Raw genomic sequence first — 26,220 nt, 5'->3', positions numbered from 1 at the left:
TGAACCTGAAGTAATGGTTTATTTTTTACAGCAAACATAATAGGCCCTCATTCAGAGCCACTCGCTAGCGGCAGTACGCTCGTTCCGGGCGATGTTCGCACATCTGCGCATGCGTACAGATCGTTATACGCATGCGTGAACCAGTCAGTGCGGCCAAAATTCATGTGCTCGCAATATAGCGAATGCCTGCTATTTTGAGTGACAGAATGAGGCGTATGTGGGTGGTAACAGGGGAAGGTGCTTGAAAATGGTGAGTGGAGATCCGAATGCAGGCGTGCTTAAAGGTCAAAACGGGCGTTTTATGGGTGTGCATAATTAATACAGCAGCATCATTGACCACGTCACTGGGTTATTTTATAGCCAGAACTGCTCGCAAGTTTGTGGTAGCAAAAACCAACCACAAGAATAGTGAGCAGTTCATACGCTGGTCGATGTACTCGATTAATCTAATATATAGCGCTCATGACGTATGGTGCGAGTGGCCAGGGGGCGTTTTTAACAAATAAACGAGCGTATGTTTTGGTCGCTCGTTCAGACTTAGAGGTGTGAACAGACTGCATTTTGCGAACGGATCATTTGAATAGCCACCCCTTGTTTTTGAACGAACGACCGCAAATAGCGAACGGCTCTGAATCAGGCCCATAGTTCAATAATACACAGGAACAGGATGTAAATGTATCAAAGAAACAATCTGCAGAGGATATAGTTCCACGACAATTCCATGCCAGAAATAAAGACAAATAGTTCCACACAGGAAAACTATCACTGATTCCACACAGGAGTGATAGCGAATTAGTCCACACAGGAGAAATAAATTCTTCCATGCAGGAGCCACCGATGTATAAATCCACAGTGGATGCAATAGGAGTTCAACACAGGAAAATTATCACTAATTCCACAGAAGAGTGATATAGAAAAATTGTCCACACAGGAGTAACATCATATAAGTCCACACAGGACTGGCGATCATTTCCACAAAGTACCTTGGCAGAGTATTGTATCACCCCTTAACCAAAGTCTGTGACTAACATGAGGAGCTGACCTGGGCAACCTCCTTTAAAACCTACCAAATTCTCATGGTGCTAGTGACTATCCAGAGGAGGTGCCCAGAGTCTTGGTTGGTGGGGTCCCTTATTGTGTCTCTCCCTCCTAACATACCCAGATGTCCTTTTCTTGATGACCATCTGCTGGGTTGTCTCTGAAATGTCTCTTATAGTCCAGAGAGGAACAATGGGGAGCAAACGGAGAGAATAATGACAGGGCAATTGGTTTAAGTCCAGAGTGTCTCCTGTGGAGGTGGAATTTAACTCATGAGATGCTTTTCAAGTGAGTTGTTACATTTCCCTTATGGTTACTTCCTGTGTGGCCAGATCAGGATGACAGATGGATATGGCAGTCACATCAAAGGTAACTTGCAAGAACATAACATGTGACCTCATACACAGAATGACTTGCCCCTAACTTAATATAGTAGCAAGACAATACAATGTACCATGCCACAATATGTGGGTCTTTACATGAGTACAATTACAGTTTAAAATATACAAGCAAATGCAATAGTTCGGGGCCTGTGAATGAACACATATGGGAACACCAGCAAGAAGGACAAAAAGGGCTAAAAAGTACATTAATCGCTGCGGGGAATGAGACACCACAAAGACAGTTTTACCACGCACCTTGATTCTTCACATTTACATAACTAATTTTCTTACAGTAATTATCTGCTTATTTCTGGACCAGTGTTTACTATTAACAATCTTACTTATATATGGACACTGGCTAATATAAATCTATAGATGAAGTGAATCTCCATATTTGAATATACTTGACTTTAGTTTTGTTTACAGTATATATACACTTTTTACTTGTGTACGTTATATGTGTATTTTATTAAATATACCATTTATTCATACATTCCAACTCTCCCGGAATGGCTGGGAGGCTCACAAAAATCCTGCGGTGCTCCTGGCTGTCCGCAAGTGAGTGCAAGTCTCCCAGTCTGGCTTCCACTCTCCCCACAGCCGCCCTCTTAACGTGTGAAAATGAGCGGTGCGGGGGGGGCTATTCATGCTGAATCACATCACCATAGCCCCGCACCATGCTTTATAGTGCAGGTAATCTTGGCATTGTGTAGTGGGGCTGCGATAACTTGATCGCACTGCCATGCACCCGCACTGCCCACGATTTCCCCCTCCTCCGCTCCTCCTGCAGCTCAGACTTACACTAGTTGCCCCTCCCAGAGAGTCGTCCAGTATGCATTTATTATACACAATCACAGATTAATTATTGTGCGAGTACGATACTACATTAGCACTGCATATCATACTCTATATTTCTTACTTTTTTAAGTAAACCCTGTAATTGGAAATTTCAGACCTGCTGAGTTACATTTTGCATTTGGTGGTTTTGTATGGTAGCTGATTGTGATAAAAACACCAAATACAGGAAATGGTTGGTTGTCATACAATCCTGAGACATCTCAGCAGTGTAAACAGACAGACAAGGACTTACAGTACCCTACCGTGGGTGCAAAATCTACCTAGCACTTCAGATATTCCGCCACTTAAAAATATGACAGTTGTCACGCTGCCTGTTTGTAAAAGATACTGTTATATGAGTATTTAACAAAACAAAAGTTAACATTGTTTTACAAATAAAAATCTTTAAATTTTTTTTAAAAGAAACCAACAAAAAAATTTATTTTGTGGAGACGGGTGTTTGTGTATATTACTGAAACTCTGAATTCATCCCATGTCTCTCTTTTCAGCTTGTGAGTGTAACGAGCATTCTCACCGCTGTCGATTTAACATGGAACTGTACAAGCTCTCTGGTAGAAAGAGTGGAGGTATATGTCTAAACTGTCGTCACAATACCGCCGGACGTCACTGTCATTACTGTAAACAAGGTTACAAACGCGACTTGAGTAAATCAATATCTAGTCGGAAGGCCTGCAAGCGTAAGTATATAGAGCCCTCACTTTTTTACTATTACAGCGATGTGCACATTTACGCTATTGGCTGATGCAGAAATTCAGCAAAGTGCCCCTGAAGTAAGCTACTCTTATGAAATAAGCCATTTTAGCATGTGATGTGGAGTATGAGAAGGAAAGACTGATCCACAATTCCAAATTAATGATGAAAGTGAAAGGCTTGGGCCTGGAGACAGTTCTAGAGGATCATACTGTAGGAGGGTCCTCTGTAACTGCTCTGCTAAGAGTCAGACCTGCTTTATAACTATTTGCTGTGTTGGCAGAGATTGCAAGAGATGGAAGGGACTGGAAGTTGGTTTATTTTGCCTTATTGAGCTGTCGCCTAACGACGGGCCCTGAAAGCACTTGCACAAATTCATACCAGTGTGACTTTTTAAACCATTGGCAAACAAATGATGCAATACATTGTAAATGCAGCAGATAACACTATCATGACTAATAAATATTGATATGCGTAAAATTCTATCTAGAAGTGTTATTTTATGTAATGTTAAAAATCCAATAGGATCATTTCTGTGCCGAGACCTGATTATTTGGTACAGGACTAACTGAACCTGTGCATCTGACTCAACGAAGAACTGTGCATCCAAACCTCATCTTCCTTCATGTCTGACAACTTGTCCTAGTCCCACTTTCATTTTATTATTCTCAAATTTGTTCTTTTATAGTACGTGTCTGATATTCTCTAATTACAGAAGGAAATGTTTGTTTATTGACTGTTTTAATATATATAGAAAACATCGTACATCAGTGTTTAGAATAGCAGACTTTTTTTTCAATAGGCAACAAACAGCTAATAATTATAAAGTTTATGTTTAGCCTGCCAGTGCCATCCAATTGGAGCTGTCAATGCCATGTGCAACCAAACAACAGGCCAATGCCAGTGCAAAACCGGAGTGACTGGTCTAACGTGCAACCGCTGTGCTCAGGGATACCAGCAAAGTCGTTCTCCGCATATGCCTTGTGTCCGTGAGTAATCAGAATCTTATACTATTAGTATTTTGTGTTAGGCAAGTCACTGACTGTGACTCCTCCCACCAATGGGAGGGGTCATCAGTAATAGCTAACATAGACTAAATAGAGTGTTAGGCAACATATATAAATATATGAGAACCTGATGGAGGTCGTCTTTTAGTTGTTCTGATTACAGGTACATAACTTGTGTGCACAGCATTGGACAGGCCCAGAGGGGTACATGGGAATTACCATCTCCTCTTGTAATATGTCAGGTTTTATACAGTGTACTGTTACTCTGTTACTCTACTACAGATTCAGGGCCTGATTCAGAGCTGGACGCTCTGACAAGAGCGCTCGCTCTGAATCAGGGCCGTCCTACCTGTTATTGGAGCGGCCTCCTGGCCGCTCGCATAGCTGTGGGTGACCACCCACAGCTTATGCGAGCGGGCAAAAAGATGGTCACAATGGTCAAGACCATTGTGACCATCGGACTTGCAACGAGACCCTGCAGTAGGGTCTCGCTGCCGAAAGCCCAGGAGTGCTTTTGGCTCTATCACAGCCAAAAGCACTCCCACTGACATCACTAGTGATGTCAGTGGGGCCGGCCCCAGACGGTAGGCGTTCGCTCGCGAGCAGGTCTGAATCCGGCCCTCCGTTACCTAGTAGAGCAGGAATATGAATGAAGAGACCATGCACTTTAGTATCCATTTTGTCCTCTGTAATGTTTAGTCAATACTCTGCGGTGGCTGGCCACACCCCTCTGGAGGATGTCCACACACTTTAAGCTTGGGCCCCTACCACTGGCTTCCCCCGGTGGGGCTTTCATGCCCCAGTCTGACACTGTGTACACATAACTATAAATCCAACAATGGTTATAAGTAACACAAATGAAAGAAGAGCAGATAACATATGTCTCATGATAAAGATATAAAACTTAATGATTCCTTCCCTTGCAATGATAGTCACCCTGCTTACTATTACATTTGTTAAACAAAAATATCATACGTATAATATACAATGTATAAAGTAAACTAACACAGTTAAACTTAAAAATCAGTGCCACGAAAAATGCCCTCACTGGGTCTCTGACCTGAATGTTTTCTGTGAGGTTTTACACAGGATTCAGTACTCAGTCTTGCCCTCACCTTTCTCATGGGTTACAGAGTGGCTGATTCACCCAAAACAGTTCTTTAGAACCTACAGTATACACACACATTTCTGACACAACAACCCTTGTGCTCCTTCACGGTTGCTCCCTGTGACTACCACCCACCGATTACCCTCTATAACTGCCTTCCTGGATACCAAGCGTTTAACTGCAAACTGTTCATTCTCTACTAGTAACGTTCTTTCTGTTATACAACTGAGTGATCCAGTGTTTATTAAGTGTTTTATTATATTAATCTGATGATATTTGTAGACTATAGATGTTTCTAATTCACTAATGTACTCTATGTACCTCATACGCTGCATTGTGTCACGTTACTCCTTTGTTCCTCTTATCAGCAGGAGGGCGGAGGTATAGAGTATAGAGGCAGGGACATAAAACAGTGCACACTATGATTCTGCCTTACAATAATAATGGAGCCTGATACTCTAATGACCGCCGATATAGTGCCAGCAGAGTTGCTAAAAATCTTGCTAGCTGCATTAGATAAAGGATTTGACTGCATAGTGTCCTCCCTTAACCTTGCCTTGACCCCTTTGTCTGACCATGCCGCCAGAATGGTACACAGGATCAGGGGGTAGGTGATTCTGAGGTTCTTTTTATTCTACTGTCAGGCTCAGGACTACCATCTACCAGCTTCATTCATAATTATACTGGCAACGCCACTGCACCCACTGCTACATTATCACCACCAGCCCCTTGCCATGCTAATTTACGACTAATGGAGGTTTACACTTGTGTCCCAGACTAATTTGTCCCCACTTTAACCATGGTCTCAGCCCTATGATGTGAGACGGATGCATTACGGGATGACACTGTCCATTTTCTACCCACAGAGGGGGAAGGAGGTCATGACAGTACTTGTTTTGTCCAGGCCCAGTTTTACATTGCCCCGCTGTCATGTCTATGCACATTTACAAACAAAAGTGTCACCTGCTTATTGCTGTGTTATATGTACATGAAGAGGCTGCTCATTACAGACCCTATACTCCTTTTCTCCTGAGTCCTTTTAGTCACACTCACCCAAATTGTTCCTTTATAACCTTTTGCTATTGTTTAGCATTTGATGTCCTTTATGTCCTTTATTTGTTCTACTGCTACATTTTTGCCTATCATGCCTCTTCAGCTCATTGGAATATACAAATTACTTTTATACTGAGGCCTTTCCATTGTATTCAACTAAATGCCTCCATTACTATATAACCCTTCTATGGATTCGTTTTTTCCCTTTATCACCTGTCATGTTTCCCTTCTCTTTGGTTGCTTTTATATAGTTTTTCTTTTTCTGTGTTCCATTCCCCATGATTTCCCTGTGTTGATGAGACTCCCCCTCTGTAATGTTTTGCAATCTTTCTCTTACCGGCAGTTTGGTTTGGTAAATGTGTGTTTGCTTTTTCCTCTTACCTGGCCCTGTCTGGTCTCCACCCCAGAGATGGTCATGTTTGTTTGGTTAGGAAAATTAAAAAAAATGGTTGAAGCATAGACATTTTGTTACACTTTGTCAACACTGTGCCTGTGGATATTGGATTATTTATGCTCTTCTCAATTGCCACCTGCTTCACGTGTCGCCTCTATTTGTATTACATTTTTATATGTTGTGTTCCTGGATGCATCTGTGTTTTCTCTATAGTAATTTCATCACATATTCGTGTCTAATTTATGATATGGTTCTTTTCCTACAATTGTTTAATTTTGTCAGCTTAGGGCAATGGGACCCTCAAAACACTTAATTACCCCAATGCAATGATATACACTATCAAGATCCTTGTTAGTTAACCGTTAACACACCAGCATTCAAATGGTTAACACAACTTGACCTAGCATGCAAAGAGTTAATGCATTGAAGCCATAACAAGGTTAGCATGGGCAAGCAATTATTTTCTTCATAAAAAGTCCCATATATTTGTTAGAAAAACAAAGGCAAAACAAATTACTTTTTAGATTTAATATAACAAGGTATAAGGCATTGGATATAGTGGATAAAATATATAACAAATGACATATAAAAGTGCATTTAGATTTATAAACAAAAATGATAACAAATACATAAATTACTGTATAGCAATATAATACTTACCCAATATAATCTGTAAGCCTAGGAAAAAGCAGATTAAAAAGGACAGTGCTTCAATTTGAGTCCCCAGATCTGACAAAATGACATTTTATCCACAGGCATATAAACCTTTTTCACTAGGCGGATACTTGTGGGACAGTGAAGATACTATTATGGGAAAGTAAATGTCCACTAGATGTGAACATTAGTTTTTTTTAAAAATGTAAACATTTTTTACAGGATATAAATTTCCTCTCGTGCCTCACAGAGGCATGACATCAATACTGTACATCAACTTCAATTTGAGTGGATTTGGATTTCTGGAGAACCGAACCACACATCTCTAGTAGTAATGTTATCTTAAGCATTTTAACCATGTCTACATTATAACTTTAAACATGATGGTAAAGCATCATGTTTAGAGTACCAACACGGTTAAAATGTGTCGGCATTCTCAGGTCATCATTACGCCGTCCACATTCTCACTGTCGACATTCTGAAAGTCGAAGACTTAAGTACCTCCTGATTTAATGACTCTTGTTGATATCATGATATTTAGATGTGATTCTGATTTCCTAAATCTCAGTCAGTTTGTTTCAGATTAATTAGCATTCCAGTCATTCCTGATTTGCTGGAAGAAAGCTAAAATAGCATCTGTGAGGGGTAATCATATATTAATTGATTTTCTGGAGAATAATTTTTTCCCCCCGGACATAGTTTTAAAATTAATTCTTTAACTGGACTATTTGTCATGAGAAGCAGTAAATTAGAAAAAATAATATGCAAAAATGTAAATGTTTTAATTTATATGATCATGATTTAATGTATGTTGAATATTATTTTGTTTAGTTTTAAATGTAGTGTGGGGAAGATTTACTAAGCCTTGCAGAGTGATAAGTGGAGAGAGATAAAGTACCAAATAATCAGCTCCTATCTGTCAAACACAGCCTGTAATATAGCAGTTAGGAGCTGATTGGCTGGTACTTTATCTCTCTCCACTTTATCACTGTCCAAAATTTAGTACGTACATGTCTGAATAAAATGCTTCAAAACCATTATTATGTACAGCCATGGCCAAAAGTTTTGAGAATGACACAAGTATTGGTTTTCACAAAGTTTGCTGCTTTAGTGTTTTTAGACCTTTTTGTCAGATGTTACTATGGTATACTGAAGTAAAATTACAAGCATTTCATAAGTGTCAAAGGCTTTTATTGACAATTACATTAAGTTTATGCAAAGAGTCTATATTTGCAGTGTTGACCCTTCTTTTTCTAGACCTCTGCAGTTCGCCCTGGCATGCTCCACTCAACTTCTGGGCCACACACTGACTGATGCCTGCCCATTCTTGCCTAATCAATGCTTGCAGTTTGTCAGAACTTGTGGGTGTTTGTTTGTCCACCCGCCTCTTGAGGATTGACCACAAGTTCTCAATGGAATTAAGGTCTGGGGAGTTTCCTGGCCATGGACCCAACATTTCAATGTTTTGTTCCCCAAGCCACTTAGTTATCACTTTTGCCTTATGGCAAGGTGCTCCATCATGCTGGAAAAGGCATTGTTCATCAACAAACTGTTCTTGGGTGGTTGGGAGAAGTTGCTCTTGGAGGATGTTTTGGTACAATTCATGGCTGTGTTCTTAGGCAAAATTGTGACTGATCCCACTCCCTTGACTGAGAAGCAACCCCACACATGAATGGTCTCAGGATGCTTTACTAACCCTAACCCTCACTTCTTGTAGCCTAACCCTAACCCTCCCCACCTCACACCATATCCCTCCCCTCCCCATTAGTGCCTAAACCTAACCCTCCCACTTAGTGCCTAACCCTAACCCTCCCAGTGGTGCCTAACCATAACCCTCCCCCTAGGGGAGCCTACCCTAAACCCCCCCTAAAAAAACTAATCCTAACCCCGCCACGCTCCCTATCCCTCGTTTGGGCTGGCGTCTTTCGGTTTTCCGGCGTCAGGATTAAGATAGGCTTCGGTATTTTGATGCCTATCTTGAGTCCCTTGTTGGGATTTGGATGTCGGTATTGAGTCCGGCGGCATCGTGGATGCGGTCTCATAACTACATCCCATCTGGAGACAGTTCAGCTTTTCATCATAAAAATATGCCAAAGGCTATTGCAAAACAGAAAATATTAAACTGTATATGCCATTGTTTGTACTGTAGCTGTTATGCATGGTTTTATAACTTCTCTGCAGCAAACTGTTCTCCAGTGAATTTTCCTATTATCCTATGACCATCATGCTTTCCTATACTGTATGTTGCCACAATACATTTACAAGAGAACATTTTTAATAATTCAGAATTGGAGAAGTATAATCCAACTATCTTTGATATATAGTAATACTTTATTTTCTCTTACCTCTTGACACCCTTTAGGCATCCAAGAAGAGATGACTACAACAGCAGCTTATCCCGTACAGTCGAAAGCAGGTATTAACGTAATCAAAATACAGGCATTAGATTTTTTAAATGTGTTAACAAATAAGTAAAAAAAAAAAGCATTATCACAGACATGATCACCATTCTCCTTATATAGTCACTGCAACGAGCACTGCAGTAAAATTATCATCTTCTTCATCATCACTGTTGATGTATGAGGTACCACGGATTCCAGAGTGCCATACAGCCAACAATACATAAAACAGAACAAATTTGCATGTACAGTAAATGTATCAGTAGCATAATAAAAAATACATATACTGTATGAGTGACAGAACAAATAATTGCATCAGTAAAAACGAAGTACAAGATTAGACATGAGAAAATAGCAATAGATGTAGTAGGGGAGGAATTGTAGGTGAGAGTAAGAAGGTTGAATTTTATTCTGGAGGGATAGCAGAGACAGTGAAGAGCTTCACAGAGAGGCACAGCAGATGAGGAGTGGTGGGAGAAGAGGATTAGTCATGATGCCACATTCTGGAGAGACAGGTGACAAGCAGGCAAGGGAGGAAAACAAACAGGTGACAGACAGACAAGAGAGGACACTGTGAGGAGGAAACTGCAGTTATCAAGTGCTGGAGTTGATAAAAGCTTGGATAAAAATCTTGGAGACATCCAGGGAGAGAAAAAGTTGAACCCTGGCAAGGTGACAAGTACGTGCAGGGCCAGATTAACAATGGGGCGGATGGAGCTACAGCTCCAGGCCTCCACATAAAAATAGGCCCATTGTCATGACAACATGATGTTGACTGGCCATCTGCTGTCCACACGGTTAGCCATAAATCATAAGTAGTAAAATTGTATTTCTATTTACCTCACAAAATGAAGGATTTTTTTCCTTTTACATATTTAGGGAGACATTGGAGCAGAGAGTATAGGGGTACGCCCACATGGCACTGGCCACACCCACACAGCACTGGTCACGCCTCCTCTGCTTCTCATAATAGGCCCTTGGTCATTTTCAGCTCCAAGCCCATGTGGCCATCAATCCGGCCCTGAGTACGTGCTAAGGACTGGGTGAAAGATTACAAATATTGTTATGGTTATGTTGAGCTTAAGGTAGTGTTAAGCAATCAAAGTGGATGAGGCAAAAAGGCAGTCAGACATACTAGAGGGAAGAAAGGGAGAGATGTCATTGGAAAAAGAATAAATTGGCATAGAAATAATACTGAAGGTCAATTGGTGAAAGAGAAAGAGGAGGGATGTGGGTACTTGAGAAAAAGATGCTGAAGAAGCGATCTCAGATGTAGGAGGTAGTCAAATGAATTGACTGCAGCAGCATGTCAGGAACTAGGAGCAAGGAGTAGTGGCCTTTCAACTTATCTTTTGTAACCTTGGCTATGATAGTCTTGGTGGAGTGGAGAGGGTGAAAGTCCAAAGTCAAGGATCAGTAAAAGAGTGTGTATTGAGAAATTGTTCTAAATAGTGCTGACTAGATTTTCAATACATTTGGAAATTAAGGGGAATAGGATATGGACCGATAGCTAGTGCAATTTGTGGAGTAAAGAGATGGTTTCTCCACAATGGGAGTGCTGGCAAGCATAGAGGTGGGTAGTTGGGTGAAGCGAGAGCAATAGTGTCACAAGCCAGCATTCTGTACTGACTTACAGGGTTCAGCAGGGTTTTCAGGCAACCAGCTCTCCTGTGCTGGGGTATGCCCTTGCTGGTGAGTGGCTACTGCAGATGGGCTCTGGCTCTCTTTCCGTGGTGGCAGTGTATCCCATAGGGACACGTGCACTGCTTCCTCCCTGGCTTAAAGGCACCAACATGCACAAAACTTGCTGTGTACCTACTCCTGCTTGTTCTGACTATGATTCTATTACCTGTCTGTCCATTGACCTTGGCTTGTCTTACTGTCCTATTACCTGCCTGTACCCCTTAACCTCAGCTTGCCTACCGAACTGCTACATTACTTGTCACCCTGACCTCAGACTGCCTGACTACATTATTGCCTGCTGATTTTATACCTTACTTAGGTTATAGTCTCCACCATCACCTCCAGGGGGCAACTAGAGGGCCTCAACTTGCAGACTCCCGGGAGCAAAGTCTATCCCGCCATGCGGCGGTTCTTGGCAAAGACCGGGGAGTCTGTTAGTCTCTGCACAATAATGCTGCCAGTGCAAATCCTGGTTTGACAGAATCCTATCTATCCTGAATGTGATATATAGGAAGGCGATGTCTTGATAGATTGAGTCGGTTTCCCTTCAGAGAGCAAGGGGGGTGGAGGTAGATGATGGTGGAAGAAAGGTAAGAGGGGTTGTTGGACCAGAAGGTGATACAGGTATTTCAAGAAGGTCTGTTTGGATAAATTTAAAGTGGATAAAGGGCCTGACTCAGAAATGTAAACTAATGCCACTTCAACTGAGGATTTGTACACAGCAGCTGTGCAAAAATATGCAAATGTCACAAATGCCTGGAATTGTATTGAGATGCCCACCACCGGCTTCACAAATCCAAGGGACTGCAGTCATAGATCTCCTTCTGAGTAACCCTATGGGCACGCAGAATGGCTGTGGGAACTGAGATGCCTGAGTCATTTTTACTATGTATGGGATCACAGTCACAGGCTGAGACACACCCCAAAATAGGGCTTGCGTTTGAGTCGCCAACCCCCCCTCCCTTGTGCCACCCACAAAATGTCCTTGCTTGTCACTTTGTGAATACAGTTAATCCTCACTACAAGTAACAATGAAAAATGAAACTGAGACGCACTCGCAGATTACCAGTAATCGCTCAACTGCATAACCATCGGCATTGCGTCCATCTCTGCATCAGGCCCAAATTTGGCATCAGAGTGGGATTTCCACAGGCTACAGATGGCATTTGGAAAGACTTGGATAATTATTATATGTGTTAGGCATATTGCTCCAGATGGAAAAAAAATACAAATACTTATCCAGAAAAGTCCAAGGCATCCTAGATAAAATGTTCCATGAATATATGAGATTTTCTGCCCTTTATAAGATGTGATTTTGTACTAAAGAAAATGTTTACTTTTTATCTAAAGGTACAGAGTGCCAGTCATACTGCAAGCCATCCCACAGTCGCGTACATATGAATCTGCGCAAGTATTGCAAAAAGGACTATGGTATGTACAACTAAATTAGCCTTGCACGCCTCCCTTTACTAGCTCTTTATATTGATATGTCATATGCCGCTTATACAGTACTATAGTCACATTTTCACAGACTGTAATATGTAATTTTATGTTAAAACATAGCCTTCAAATGTGTATATTCTGGTCAGTTTATTAGTTGTTAGCCTTTAGAAATTTATAATGTTAACTTTTATTGCATTGATAACCTCAGTCAGCCTAACATTAAAGTATATAGGAAATGCTTATTCCCCTGACACTACATAGGGCTCCACTGCCAGGTTGCACAGGACAGTAAATTCAGCCCATGGTGAGGTGGCAACTTCTCGACCCCTCCAGGGTATGTCTACATTCTCAATAAATGATGATGTGTCCGGGCCTGGGTGGTCATGGGCTGCTTGCAGTACCTTGACAAAAGCTGTTGAGCTACACAAACTGTATGCTGTAACTGCCCTCTATTGCGGTGTTGCAGAATTAGCCTTAGTGTTTTGTCTTAGGGCTATATAACATGAGTAAATGGAGCAAGAGATGCAGAATGAGATATTGAGACCTACGGTGATTGCTGTGCAAGTCTCTTATACTGTAGAAACACAGAAGATTTATAAAAAAAAAACATTGTAATGCTTGAATATGAAATTACATGTCAACATTTATTTTGTCATAACTATAATGATGATTTGGACTGAATGTCATTTAGGATGTTGACATGTTCAGAATGTCAACATTTGACTGTAGGTGTAGGCTTAGGTTTAGGATAAAATAAGAGTGTGTACAATATGACTGTTGACATTCACAATGTCGGCACTGTCATAATGTTGACACTTACATTTTACCAGAAACCTAAGCCTAACTGCAACCTTACCCTAACACTAACCGCAGACTAACTATAACCGCAGCATAACCATAACTGCAGCCTACCTCTAACTGCATACTAACCCTAACACTAGCTGCAGTCTAATCCTAACATTAACCACAGACTAACTCAACACAAACCACAGCCTAACCATAACTGCAGTATAACCCTAATCGCAGACTAAAGGGGGGCATCCACTAGACGATTTTAAAAGGTGATTGAACGATAACGACGTCGTTATCGTTCAATCGTTTAAAATTTTTTATAAATTGTACAGTGTTTGGTCGTTAACGATCAACGATGCGCGCTCCCGCTGGTCGTTTGATCGTCTCGTAAGTTGACCGAACATGCAGGTCAATTTCACTTGATCTATTAAAGATAGTTTGCAAATCATTTGCAAATCGTTTGCAAATCGTTTGCAAATCTTTCAGACTGAAAGATAAAATTTCACGGGGAAAAAGTCAAGGGAAAATCGTTTAGAGATTGGACAGGGAGTAGATCGTCTAGTGGATGTGCCCCATAACACCAAACACTAAGCACAGCCTAACTGTAACTGCAGTATAACCGTAACCGCAGCCTAATACTAACTGCAGACTAACCCTAACCGCAACCCAATTACCACAGCCCAGGGCCGTAACTAGGGAAGTGCGACCTGTACCATGGTACAGGGCACCGCAGGGCAGGGGGCGCTGTTTCCCCTGTCAGTTTTCTGTTTATTATCATTCTCACTTGTAGCTTCCTCTTATTTCATCCCCAGCATCTCCTTGCCTCTCCTATCACTTCCCTGGCCCTTCCCTATGAGGCTATGACCCTTTTTTGGGTGCGTTATGTCCCTATTTGAAAAATGGGGGGGCGCCAATGCTCTTTCTGGCACAGGGTACCAAAAAGTCTAGTTACGGCTCTGCCGCAGCCTAACCCTAACCGTAGCCTAACCCATACCCTAACCGCAGCCTAGTCCTAACTGCAATTGGAGCAACATTCATAAAGTAAAAATTTTGAAAATGTTAACATTTTGTAATGTCAACATGTCAAATGCCATCATTACGAACATGTTGACAAACGAGTCGACATTCTGAACCTATCAACATTACATATTGACATTCGGACTACATACCCTTAAATACAAGTTTCCTGAATGCTAAGGTGATAAAAAAAATGCAGTACCCCCTTTATAGCACCAACTTAAAACAACTTTAGGTCCCACTGCAAAACTGCTGAAAAATCTGCAATTTTGGTAAACTCTGAAACCTATTACATTGTAACCAAAACATTTTATTTCAGCTCTCTGGTTGCAGAACAAAACCCAAAGTGATTAATGTAATAAAATATGTAGTTGATAAAGTGTCATTTATTCATAATGGACAGATCAAATGTACATAGAAAAATAGACCCTGTTATGAATGTCTGCTATCAATAACATGTCTAATAATACTGAAACTCCCAATAACTAGACTGTTTTGTTTGTCATGAAATAAGTTGTGAGAGACCTCCAGTTTGCAGAACCTTTTAGATGCAAATAGATTAATGAGTAGAAGCAGCTGCATTCATGTGCTTTTATACTGCTCTCTGCTTGGTGTGGGTCACTGTCCTCCCAGCATGTCCTTTTCTTGATCTCATGGGCATAGCTAGGGTAAGATGACTGAAGGATCATCATTTCATAGGATTAGTTAAAGCTTTGGCTTTTGAGAAAATAGGGATGTCAGGATGGGAAGGAGTGCAGTGAAAGCCAGAACGTGTATGAGATCGAGCCCCCATTCCTGCTGTGTAAGAAGAGTATTTTGAACAACACAAAAGGAATTATCAAGCTAAGCCGATTTCCTCTTGAGTATTATAAAGAGGTGAGGGCAAAGGCAGAAAAGGAACAAGAAGAGTGAAAACAGAAGACTAGACATTCCACTGCAAATAGGCCAAAAGAAATATTTGTCAAAATTATAATTGCTGCAAATGCACAAGACCTTTAAAAACTTTTCTGTTCATAAAATAAATATGTAATGGGAAATAATACATTTTTAATGTATGCTGCCTTTGTTACGCAAATGTGTTAAAACATCTATGGGGTGGCCTATAGTCTGCTAAGGTTCAGTGAGTTCCAGGGCAAGATCCTGTAATGAAAGGGATAAGGGGCCCTCCAAATCAGTCAGAGGTGAGAGAAAGAGAGGAAAAGAAAGGAATTCCCCATGATTGATCGGCTTTATGTCATGACCAATAAAACTAAACAGTCTTCAAACAAATGATGAGCAATGGAGCAACCGCTCAAATTAAAGGCATGAGGTCACAGGTTAAGTGTGTGCAGCCACCCAAGGTGTGTGTATATACCAGAGCACTACTGCACACCCTTCAAACATGCCGTCTAGCAAAAACCTTAGCAGACGTGGCCAGAGAATGTAAAACATTCGCACTGACAATGTCAATTCTGCAATAACTTCCCTTCCTACAGTTAATATTTATAAAATATTGTAAACATAGGGAACAGGGGTGCAGAGGTGGAGGTTACAAAAAATCATAGGGTTTTAGCCCCCTGGCAGGACATCAGTTGGTTAGATTAAGTCCTCAACAACTAGAGATTCATTACAATGTGTGAACAATAGGAATAAATTGCAGTGCTGCGACAAGAACGTAACAGGAAGGCTTCCAATATAGTTCGCATTGTGATAACTAGTGATGAGTGAAATCATGATGATATTGCCCACAAACCAAGTTTAGTGGTAGAGCACGATGGCCCCCATTTACTAATTGTTGACAGTTGGGAGCTGATTGGCTGGAGCATCATTTATCATACACAGTGAAATTTATCACTCGTTTTGGTGATAAAACTCGTTACTAAATGGGGGCCATTGTTTTACAGAGGTGTAAAGATCCACTGCATCACCAATCCACGGAATTCCATCCCACATTGTATTTCTAAATCTGTATTTGGTGGAATTTGCAATCTACAAATAGAGCTAAGATGATGACAGTAACGAAAGTTATGCAGTGGAAGGATGTGATAGCACTAATTATTAATGTCAGCCACCTGTCGTACTGACACTGCAGAAGATTGTTACAAACTCCACAAATATGGCAACTACATGAAATCATTAAGTCCCCAGTTTTAAAAATAACTTTTTGATGGTTACAATTGGAGGAGCCCTTTGCAAGTAACCAGTGAAAGTTCATGTTTTTGGGTGGAGTTTATAGCACATGTAAAAGGAACAATGCTTTCACCTGAATTTTGCACTTTTGTGTACGGAGAACACATGTATACAAGGCATAATAAAATAAGCCAACTGCACAAAAAGGAAATTTTATTGCAAGCTGTAATGTGAATAGGTGCCTGGCAAATCGTAGGTATAATTGTGCTTAACAAAATGCTATAATTGACAAACATTAATGTGCTTGATATATCTCCCCTATATTGTTTTTGACACTACAGGTATTATACAGTATAAAGGGGACATATTTTTTATATAGCAATGGTTATCAAAAAATGTATCTTCATACTTCCATTTATTACCAAAGACTTCAATGCAACAGTGCCAACAGAGCCAGATTACCATATAAAAATATATAAATCTTTTGCCTTACACAGGACATACTGATGGTGCCTTGATAGGTGCCTGCCTTCTTGGAGAGGTGCCAGCTTTATGCTTTTCACCTCCTCTGCAGGGCTCATGAAGTCATGATGTCACCTGTGCTCTTTGTTTGTGGGGTGGGGGGAGATCAATGGCATATAGATATGTCTTCATACACTGTGGCTTTAGTCTCACCAAACAGCCACTCTTGGCAAGCCAGGTCCTGGGCAAATTAGCTGCGCTGAGTGTCTTATTCAAAATATGTGTCTTCTTCATATACCTGGAAGCAACAAAACTACTCTGTCGGATTACACTGATCAATTTGCTGTGTGGCATTTGCATATTAGCTAGTGAATTAATCTAAATCTGTATACGAAGTGCTACGATGCAGTGACCACAGCTTTTTCTCATTCCAAGTTCCATTGTGCTTCATCTGCGACTTTGTACATGTTTAAAGCTAATTCCTGTAGGTGTAAAGTTGCAGCCCGGCATCTTTAATATACTTTAATTGTTTTTTTGCTACTTCCGTGATGCAAACAAAAGGCAAAATTTAAAGTAAAAGAAGGCACGTTACACCTCTCAGAGCATCTCAGCCGTGCCAAGCATCTCGCCACATATGGCATATAGATGCTAGGTGTATGAGGACACATCTGTTTCTATAATGGTTGTAGGATGTGTCATGCACACTGGCCCATGGGTCAAAGAGAACCCCATGCTGCTCTGTGCAGATGTACTGTGCCCCCAACAAGATTGAGGGCACCAAATTCTGCCCCCTGGACAACAGGCCTCCCTCCCTCATTACCTACTGCTGACAGTGCCATATTCTGAATAATCTTCGGCATAGTATCCTTCCTCTTGATAAACCTCCTCTGGGTGACTGCCCCTGTTACAGCACTAGCTTAACAAAATAGTACTATTTGACTGAGATATCTTTCAGATGTTGGAATGACCTGGCTTTATTCAATAATATTATATTTAATATTATTTTTTAAAAGTTATAATATTATAGTATAAAACACGACATACAGTAGACACAGCAATTTGTCCTATTATAGAATGAAAATTTCACTTTTATATATGTTTACATACATTTCCAATTACAGCATCAACATTGTGATCATTATTTTGTTTCAAAAATTGTAACATTTAGGTTGTGATTAGAAAATAACTTCAATTCAACCACTTAAAATATTTTGAAAAAATGTTTGATCATATTTTTGATTGTTTTATGTTGTTATTCAGTTCAGATAAAATCTACTGGATCTTAACTTTAGGTTATAATGTGTTACTGTAAATTCATCTTAATGGCTGTTTGATCAAAATGTGTTAATGTTATCAAGGTTGGAACATTGAACATTTTCCGCATCACCCTGTTACTGACCTAAGAAAAGAAAAAAAGTAAAAAAATAAAATAAAAAAACAACAACTATTTATCTCAATTGGATGAAGTAAGGATAATTACTGACACAAATAGCAATCAAGTTTCTCACTAGATCAACATTACCCAGTGTTTAGATAACCGTAACTGTGTATTCCCTTTGGCACTAAAACTGAAAAGTCTGATGGTCTCTGGATAGAATAATTTACTTAGCTGACCTTTTTCTTCAGTCAGGTTTCCATCTGTCTTTCATACTGGAATAGAACTGCCGATTAAAGAGCTTAACACCCAAAGTCGCCCATTTATAAGTAATGGTGTATTCCGATCAATGACCAGCATAATCATCATATTTATATGAGGCATTGGTTATATCAGAAATACATATATTTATTTTATTTTTGTAGCATGCAGGGAAAATACAAGCTTCTTTTTATGTAGCACATGGGCAGTTTTTTTTACACTGAAATTTAGAAGTAAGCTAGGACACTTCTCCTTCCCAACTATAAATTGGTCTGGCCATTTTAAATACCCCTCCCTTGCAGTAAACATGATTTTTCCAAGGTGCAAGTTTGCTCCTTTTTTTGCTCAGCTCCTAACTCTGCATCAGCCCCTGAATGTCTGATGCAATTAAATAACAAAGCCCCACAAAAAATGTAAAAAATTGTTTAGTTGCCAACAATATTAGAAAGAGTTTGGGGTATTTTGGGGTCGCTAAATTCAAAATGAAAGCACAGTAGTTTTTTTCTAATTAGATCTAGTTCTTGAGAAAATGGATAACCTTAAGTATTAGGGAACAAAGCCATAATGCTGGAATCAGCACCACAAAATTACCCCCAAATCACTCTAATATGATTGGAAATAATATGAGTGTTGATCAGTGTAACTGACTACCTATACAGTATCTGGTCTTCCATTGATTAGGGAAATTTAAATGTACCACCAGATATCACAACAAAGTCCTGCTGTGCACATTTACTGTTTAATACAGTAAGCAATCTCCGCTCATTTTCATGTACATCTCTGTTGTGTACAAGGAAAAATAAGTGTAGATATTGTTAGTGTAGTACCTTCACTTGACTTGTACAGAGGGGTTAGGAATTAAATTGCCTCCTATGAATGTACAGTACTTAGGAGAGGAGCTGTCACATTGTTCTGTATGTTACCAGTATGTTCATAACCAGTCATATTTTTATTCACAGGTATATATCTTCCATATGAAATAAAAATTGTAAATTATTGAAAGTTTTTTGTTTGCCTTTAATACATACAGTACATCATAGAAACATAAACTTTGCAAGAGATAATTGTGACAATTCCATTTATATACCTAAAAGACTGTCTATAGACCCTATTCATTAGTTTTGGTGATGCTATAGAATCTATTTTTTTTCAGTCTTCACTATCTATCTATCTATCTATCTATCTATCTATCTATCTATCTATCTATCTATCTATCTATCTATCTATCCTGTGAGTGTATATATATATATCTATATATATATATATATAAAATTCACAATAAGCCCACACTCACTGCAGCATATTCATCCAGCTGGGGTGCAACCTTAATGGAAGCATCAGATTTCTGAGGTCCACTTGTATAAAAAAACAGAGATTTCGGAAGGCACTCACCATTTCAGCTATAAAAAATATGTTCTTTATCAATCACATACCACCAGTGTTGTCATTGTCCGACGTTTCGTTCTCATGTCTGACCTTTATCAAAGCATGAGAAACTCCACAAGATGCACTAGCCATCAGCATAGTATAACAATAATAATCTATTATCACAGGTGAGAGGAATATAATAAATGATCCCTCCATGGACCATTCTGAACCGCACACCCGTTAAAGAAACTTGAACCAAGCCTAAGTATGGAGTGGCCAACCAGTAAGGTGTCATACTTACATGTTATCCAAGGTCACATGCGGCGAACACCCACTACGTAACCCCGGGCAATAGGCAGTTTTGCGGCAAGGTCGTGTCATCTCGCGGCAATGCAGTGCATCGCCAAGTGTGTATTTGGTGCCAACAGGCCACTCATGCACCACCAGATGCTGGGATGTGCGGCAACGAGGCCACGTCACCATGCAGCATATCACAGCACGACAACGTGGTATGTACCAGTCATCCGCACCTATAGTCACAGCCATCCAGAACTGCAAAAGGGTCATATGACACCAACTAATTAGATAGTCAGCCCTGTTATCAATAACATCGGCCACCAATCACAACCGGGGAGGGCTTTTTCAACTAAAAATAAACAAAGGAGGAAAATACCAACCATCTATAAATACACTTGAGCACATTCCTCATCCTGTAAGTATACCTGTTTACACAATTATATATGCAATAATAAAAATATTGAAAATATTAAAAATCCAACAAGCCCAAAAACATTTATAGAAAAAACAAAGAAAACAAAAAATTATAAATAAGACATAATAGAAAGAACCTAAAAAAACTGTTACAAAAAGATACTGAATGAAATTCGCTCATTTAAGTCCCTTGGGGTAACTGTATCCAAATCAAAAATCAATTTTGCCTCCCAGCATATGAGTGCTAGTTCTCAATCATCCCCTTTTATCAATGGTGGTTGGCAATCAATAACCATGCATCTTAAAGATGCAGGTGAGTGCCCTTTCAAAAGAAAATGATGCACCCTGTTCGTGTTTCTTTGATCATAGAAGGAGTTTGCTTCTCATCAGAAGATACAAGAGGCTTCTTTTCTTTTAGTGGCAATGCTCCATCTGATTTTATAATATGCCAAATCTTGTGGATAGCTCTCTGTACATTGATGGTGTGAGTGTCATATAGAATAGAAAAAAATAATCTGGTTCTTTAATTTTAACTGGTCTACTTGTATTACAGAGGGTTGCTAAAATTTCCTCCTGGCTTTAGCAAGACCTTGTTGCAGAAAATGCAGTTCTATTTCATGCCATTGAGATTCTGCTACATCAGCCTTACTTTTATTTCTCAGCACCCATAAGAATTGTGAAAATGGAAAGCTGGATTTAAGATGTTCAGGGTGAAAACTTGTTGAAAATAATAATGTGTTGTGATCAGTTGACTTCTAACAGAATGTGGTTGCTACTTTAGTATTGAGCCTGAATACGGTCAAATCAAGAAAGTCCACACATTAATTGCTAACAGTGTAGGTAAATTTGATGGGAGTGGGGAGAGCATTAAGTTCACTCATCATAGTCACAAAACTTTCATGGCCACCTGACCAAATCATAAACAAATCATCAATAAAATGTTTTAAATAAACAATGTTTTCACCATACTTAGGGAGAATGTAGGTCTGTTCAAAGAAATGCACGTATATATTCGCATACATGGGGACCACTTTGGACCCTATTGTTGTCCCGGATGCCTGCATATAGAAGCCATCTTTATACTGGAAATGATTATACTCCAAGACATGCCCAAGGAGTTCCACAATAAACTTAACCAAAGGCATGAGGGTCATTCCTTGAATATAAGTGTAGGCTTTCATAGCAGTCTCTACACCGTCATCATGTGGGATGACAGTGTAGAGAGACCCAACATCAATAGTCACAAAAAACATAGATAAAGGGATCTCACCCACATCCTTCAACTTATTAATGAAATCACCAGTGTCTTTGATGTAAGTTGGAATTTTATCAGCAAGCAATTGCAAAAAGCCATTCAGGTACTGGGCAAGAGGTTGGAGAATGGATTTACAGACCAAAATGATCGAGCACCCTGGTGGGTTCACCAAGGATTTGTGAACCTTGGGTAATGTGTATAAAACAGGGCAAACAGGAAATTGTACCTTCAGGCATTTAGAATGTGTCTTATCCAGCCATCGATGTTGAATGGCGTCATTAATAATATTGACCACTTCAATTTTAAGTTCCTTCATAGGATTATTATCTTGTAGGTTTCACCATTAGACAGCTGTCTTCAGATCTCTGTGTCATAATCCTCAAAGTCTTAAATCCCAATTATGTTGCAAAGAATACAAAGGTTTATATTTCTCAGTAGTTAAGTTATCAAAAAATGTTTGTGTATACTCTTTTGATCAATTAACAACACGTTGTACGGTATGTAATGCTTATCACCAAAGAACTCACGTTCTTTGTTTGCCTTTAATACATACTGTACTGTACATCATAGTATCATACACTTTGCAAGAGATAATTGTGACAGTTCCATTTATATTCCTAAAAGACTGCCTGTAGACCCTATTTTATATATATATATATATATATATATATATATATACAGTCAGGTGCATAAATATTGGGACTTTGACAGAATTTTCATATTTTAAAAAGTGGGAGGCACATATAGAAACCGTTGTAATTCCTACACCATTCACCTGATTTGGATGTAATTACCCTCAAATTAAATCTGAAAGTCTGCAGTTAAAGCACATCTTGTTTGTTTCATTTCAAAGCCATTGTGGTGGTGAATAGAGGACAAAATATGAAAATTCTGTCAATGTCCCAATATTTATGCACCTGACTGTGTATATATATATATATATATATATATATATATATATATATATACACATACATACACACAGGATAGATAGATAGATAATTAGATAGATAGAAATCATGTGTATGTGCAAACAAGCCTAAAATTTAACAAAGCATCTCATACCTCTTATCTAAATTAATTAATCATAACTAAATAATTGGTTGCTGATCATCTATTGAGAATTTAATCTGACACTTTATGTTGGGCTTTATGGGATTTTTTTTTTTTTTATTTGGTTCGGAAGAGGAGTATCTGTTGATTGTTCCATAACATAGCAGATAAGTTCAGATACAATATAACAATTTCCCCAAAATTATAAAAATGTTTAATATACTTTTAGTAATATATTATGTTGTGTTTTTTAGGCATTAATCCCTTTAGTCCATTTTTTTTTATCTTCTCTTAATATGAGCTAAAAATGTATTTAAACAATAATTTAGCTATTCTTAAAATACAGTGTCTTATGTTCTTTGTAGTAATTACTATATGTCCTTTACCAAACAAAATGCTTTTTTTTCTTTCTAGCAGTTATTTCCTTATTCTAAAAGTTAGTGGTTACATTTAAAACTTTATAACTAGTAAGTGTAGTAAACATTTCAATTAATTAAAAGAAAACTGAATGGGTTATCTAGAGAAGAAGAGTTTCTTGGCTGCTTTATAGAAAGAAAAAAAAATGCAGTTTATACGAGTTTATGTGTTTATACATTTAGGATAATTATTACATGGCTGCAATCCAGACTACATTCCCACATGTTAAAACAGATTTTCGCTGTCATCTCAGCATGCTTGTTTTCCATTTGAAGATATGGGCTAAAACAAAAGTTTATGCTGGCAAAAAAACTTTATGACCTTTCAGAATGTTAAACAATATACTGTAGGCGTCATTATATTAAAGTACAACTGAAGCCCACAATTTAACATTGTCTATCAAATGCTGCACTTTAAACAAGTTAAGTTATATACATGAAATAACTAATGTGCTTATACTGTACTTGTATTGTACTCCATTTATATTCCGTAAATGTATGCAAATTAGGAGGGAGAAGTGCACTGCGTAGGTTGATGGATTCACACACAGAAGCAACTTAAATTATGTCACAGCAGCTTAACTGCAATGGGCTGCTTTGGAATATAATTGTTCAGTTTTCTAAAGATGATTGTGTGGTTTCAGCTGCCTGCAAAAAACACAATTTTGCTCTGGTGTCCGAAGATTTTGTATTATGTCCCTGTTCATTATGTTATTTATAATGTTCGCAAGTCGGCTGTATTTGAGTACACTACTATTGATGTCTACTTTAATTGTTACAGTTCTCCGAGCCCAGCTCTTGTCTATGGAGAAGTCCGGGGAGTGGTGGCAATTTACAGCTACAGTGCTTACAGTATACAGGCAACGGAGGGTGCCTATTCGTCGTGGTGATCAGCCTCTATGGGTTCCAGATCAGGATTTAGCATGTGACTGTCTCCGGGTGCAAGTGGGCAAATCTTATCTGATTATTGGCAATGATGAAGAGTCCCCAGATCCCGCACGCTTGATCCTAGATAAGAATAGCCTGACACTTCCTTGGCGTGATGTTTGGGCACACAAACTAAGACGGTTTCAGCAGCAAGACCGGCGTGGAAAATGCAGGGTTGGATAAATAAGTATTTTTAGCACTATGAATGATGTTTAGTGTCAGTTGTCTCAGACCAAGATCCCATTTAGTGTGATACTATAATGATGGCTATCTAGCTGCAATTATTGCTACCTCTATATTACAATACTCATCAACTGGAAAATTCATCAACAATCTAAAATATATAGAGTAATACTGTGCAAAATATTTTACCTTCTGTTTTATGTTTGTAGAAAAATATGCTGCTTTGTTTTCTCTGCTGTTTGAAATACAGATTACCTTTTGTGTGATGGCGTTTATAATTCCTTTATCCTTTGTCTCTGCGTCTGCTTCCTATAAATACTAAAGATGTGCGCTGACCCCCGTGTTTTGGTTTTGGATCTGGATTCATCTTCATGTTATGGTTTTGCAAAACCACCCTCAAGTGTTTTGGTTTTGGATCTGTTTTTTTTTTTACATTTGAAAAAGTTTATAAAAACAGCTAAAATCATGTAATTTATGCAAGCCAAATCCCAAAATTCAGATTTAAAATACGAATTCCGAAACCGTGGGAAGATCAGAACCACAACTTGGATTTATCCAGATTCACAAAATTTGGGTGCATTTGGATTTCTGGAGAACCAAAAAAGTAAACAAAATATTTTGTCAGGGCTGGATTTCCAATGTAGCAAAGCCTGTCTTTAAACTTAAGTTTCATGGCTCCCAGTGTAAACTATACAATATGCTGATAAAGTGTATTAAGCTGCATTTAAAAAGACTAGAATTATAGAGAGAGATGACGGGAATTGCATACAAAATTTGCAGATTTGTAACTGTGAAGACATCATGGTCAATTAGGGAAAACATACCATAAACCTTTAGATATATGAGTGTAGCTACCTGATCTACTGTAGTTAGTTATTATAATTTCAGTTTGTCTCTTATGCAATTTGTTTTTAAATTATTATGGTTATTATTATTTTCTGCTGTCTTTTGGTGGAAACAAAGTATATTTTAAAGTTGTTTTTTGCTTTCAGCCGATTTTTAGAATTTAGTGTTTACAGCTTTCTTTAAAGGGGATGTATTTGGGCAATATACCTGCTATAGTCTTTTTTTATTACATTTATCTTGATGACCTGTTGCTATCTCCCAGGTTTTATGGTAAGTTAAAGAGCCTGGCTAAGATAGGTAATAATAGGTAGTCGCTGGTGGTCCATAAACATACTGTTTAATGTGCCCACAGCTTCCACAGGGCCAGAAACATAAATTATTCTTCCCTGTGGCTCTATCAGACCATGCTGGTAATCACCGTTAACAGTCCCCAAACAGATTTATTTAGTTGGGAGAAACACAGCTCACATATAGAAAGTGATTGGGTTTCATTCTCTCTCTGAGATTGTTCTGTCCTGTCCCATTGCATGTTTCCTATTAGGAAGGTAATTCCATGCAGGTAAAACAGTCTATAAAGTAATTTAGTAACCATAAAAATGCAGATGTGAAGAGCCGGTGGAACACAGTAAGTGCAGAAGAGGGGTGCCCCACTTCTGCAATGACCTGCAACCTTCCTCCATTGAAAAACAAAATATATCTGGCCAGTCAATGGATGCTGTTCTGATTTCTTAGTCT

General features: G+C 39.0%; 1 protein-coding gene across 2 annotated transcripts in view; it reads left to right on the top strand.

Moving 5' to 3' along the window:
* Positions 1 to 24,905, top strand: part of NTN5 (netrin 5) — a 129,065-nt gene extending 104,160 nt beyond the window's left edge. The window contains exons 3-7 of one of the 2 annotated variants that reach the window (XM_088444473.1): positions 2,768 to 2,956; positions 3,809 to 3,958; positions 9,548 to 9,601; positions 12,618 to 12,698; positions 24,311 to 24,905. In XM_088444473.1, the coding sequence (XP_088300599.1) occupies positions 2,768 to 2,956; positions 3,809 to 3,958; positions 9,548 to 9,601; positions 12,618 to 12,698; positions 24,311 to 24,639 (803 nt within the window). In that variant the 3' untranslated portion in view covers positions 24,640 to 24,905. The remainder of the gene's footprint in view (positions 1 to 2,767; positions 2,957 to 3,808; positions 3,959 to 9,547; positions 9,602 to 12,617; positions 12,699 to 24,310) is intronic. The other variant, XM_088444474.1, reaches the window with a different exon arrangement.
* Positions 24,906 to 26,220: the final 1,315 nt, after the last annotated feature.

This window comes from Taudactylus pleione, unplaced genomic scaffold (genome assembly GCF_031769625.1).
Source record: "Taudactylus pleione unplaced genomic scaffold, aTauple2 ptg000366l, whole genome shotgun sequence".
In the NCBI taxonomy this organism is placed as follows: Eukaryota; Metazoa; Chordata; class Amphibia; order Anura; family Myobatrachidae; genus Taudactylus; species Taudactylus pleione.
This window is presented reverse-complemented; position numbering and strand designations above follow the sequence as displayed.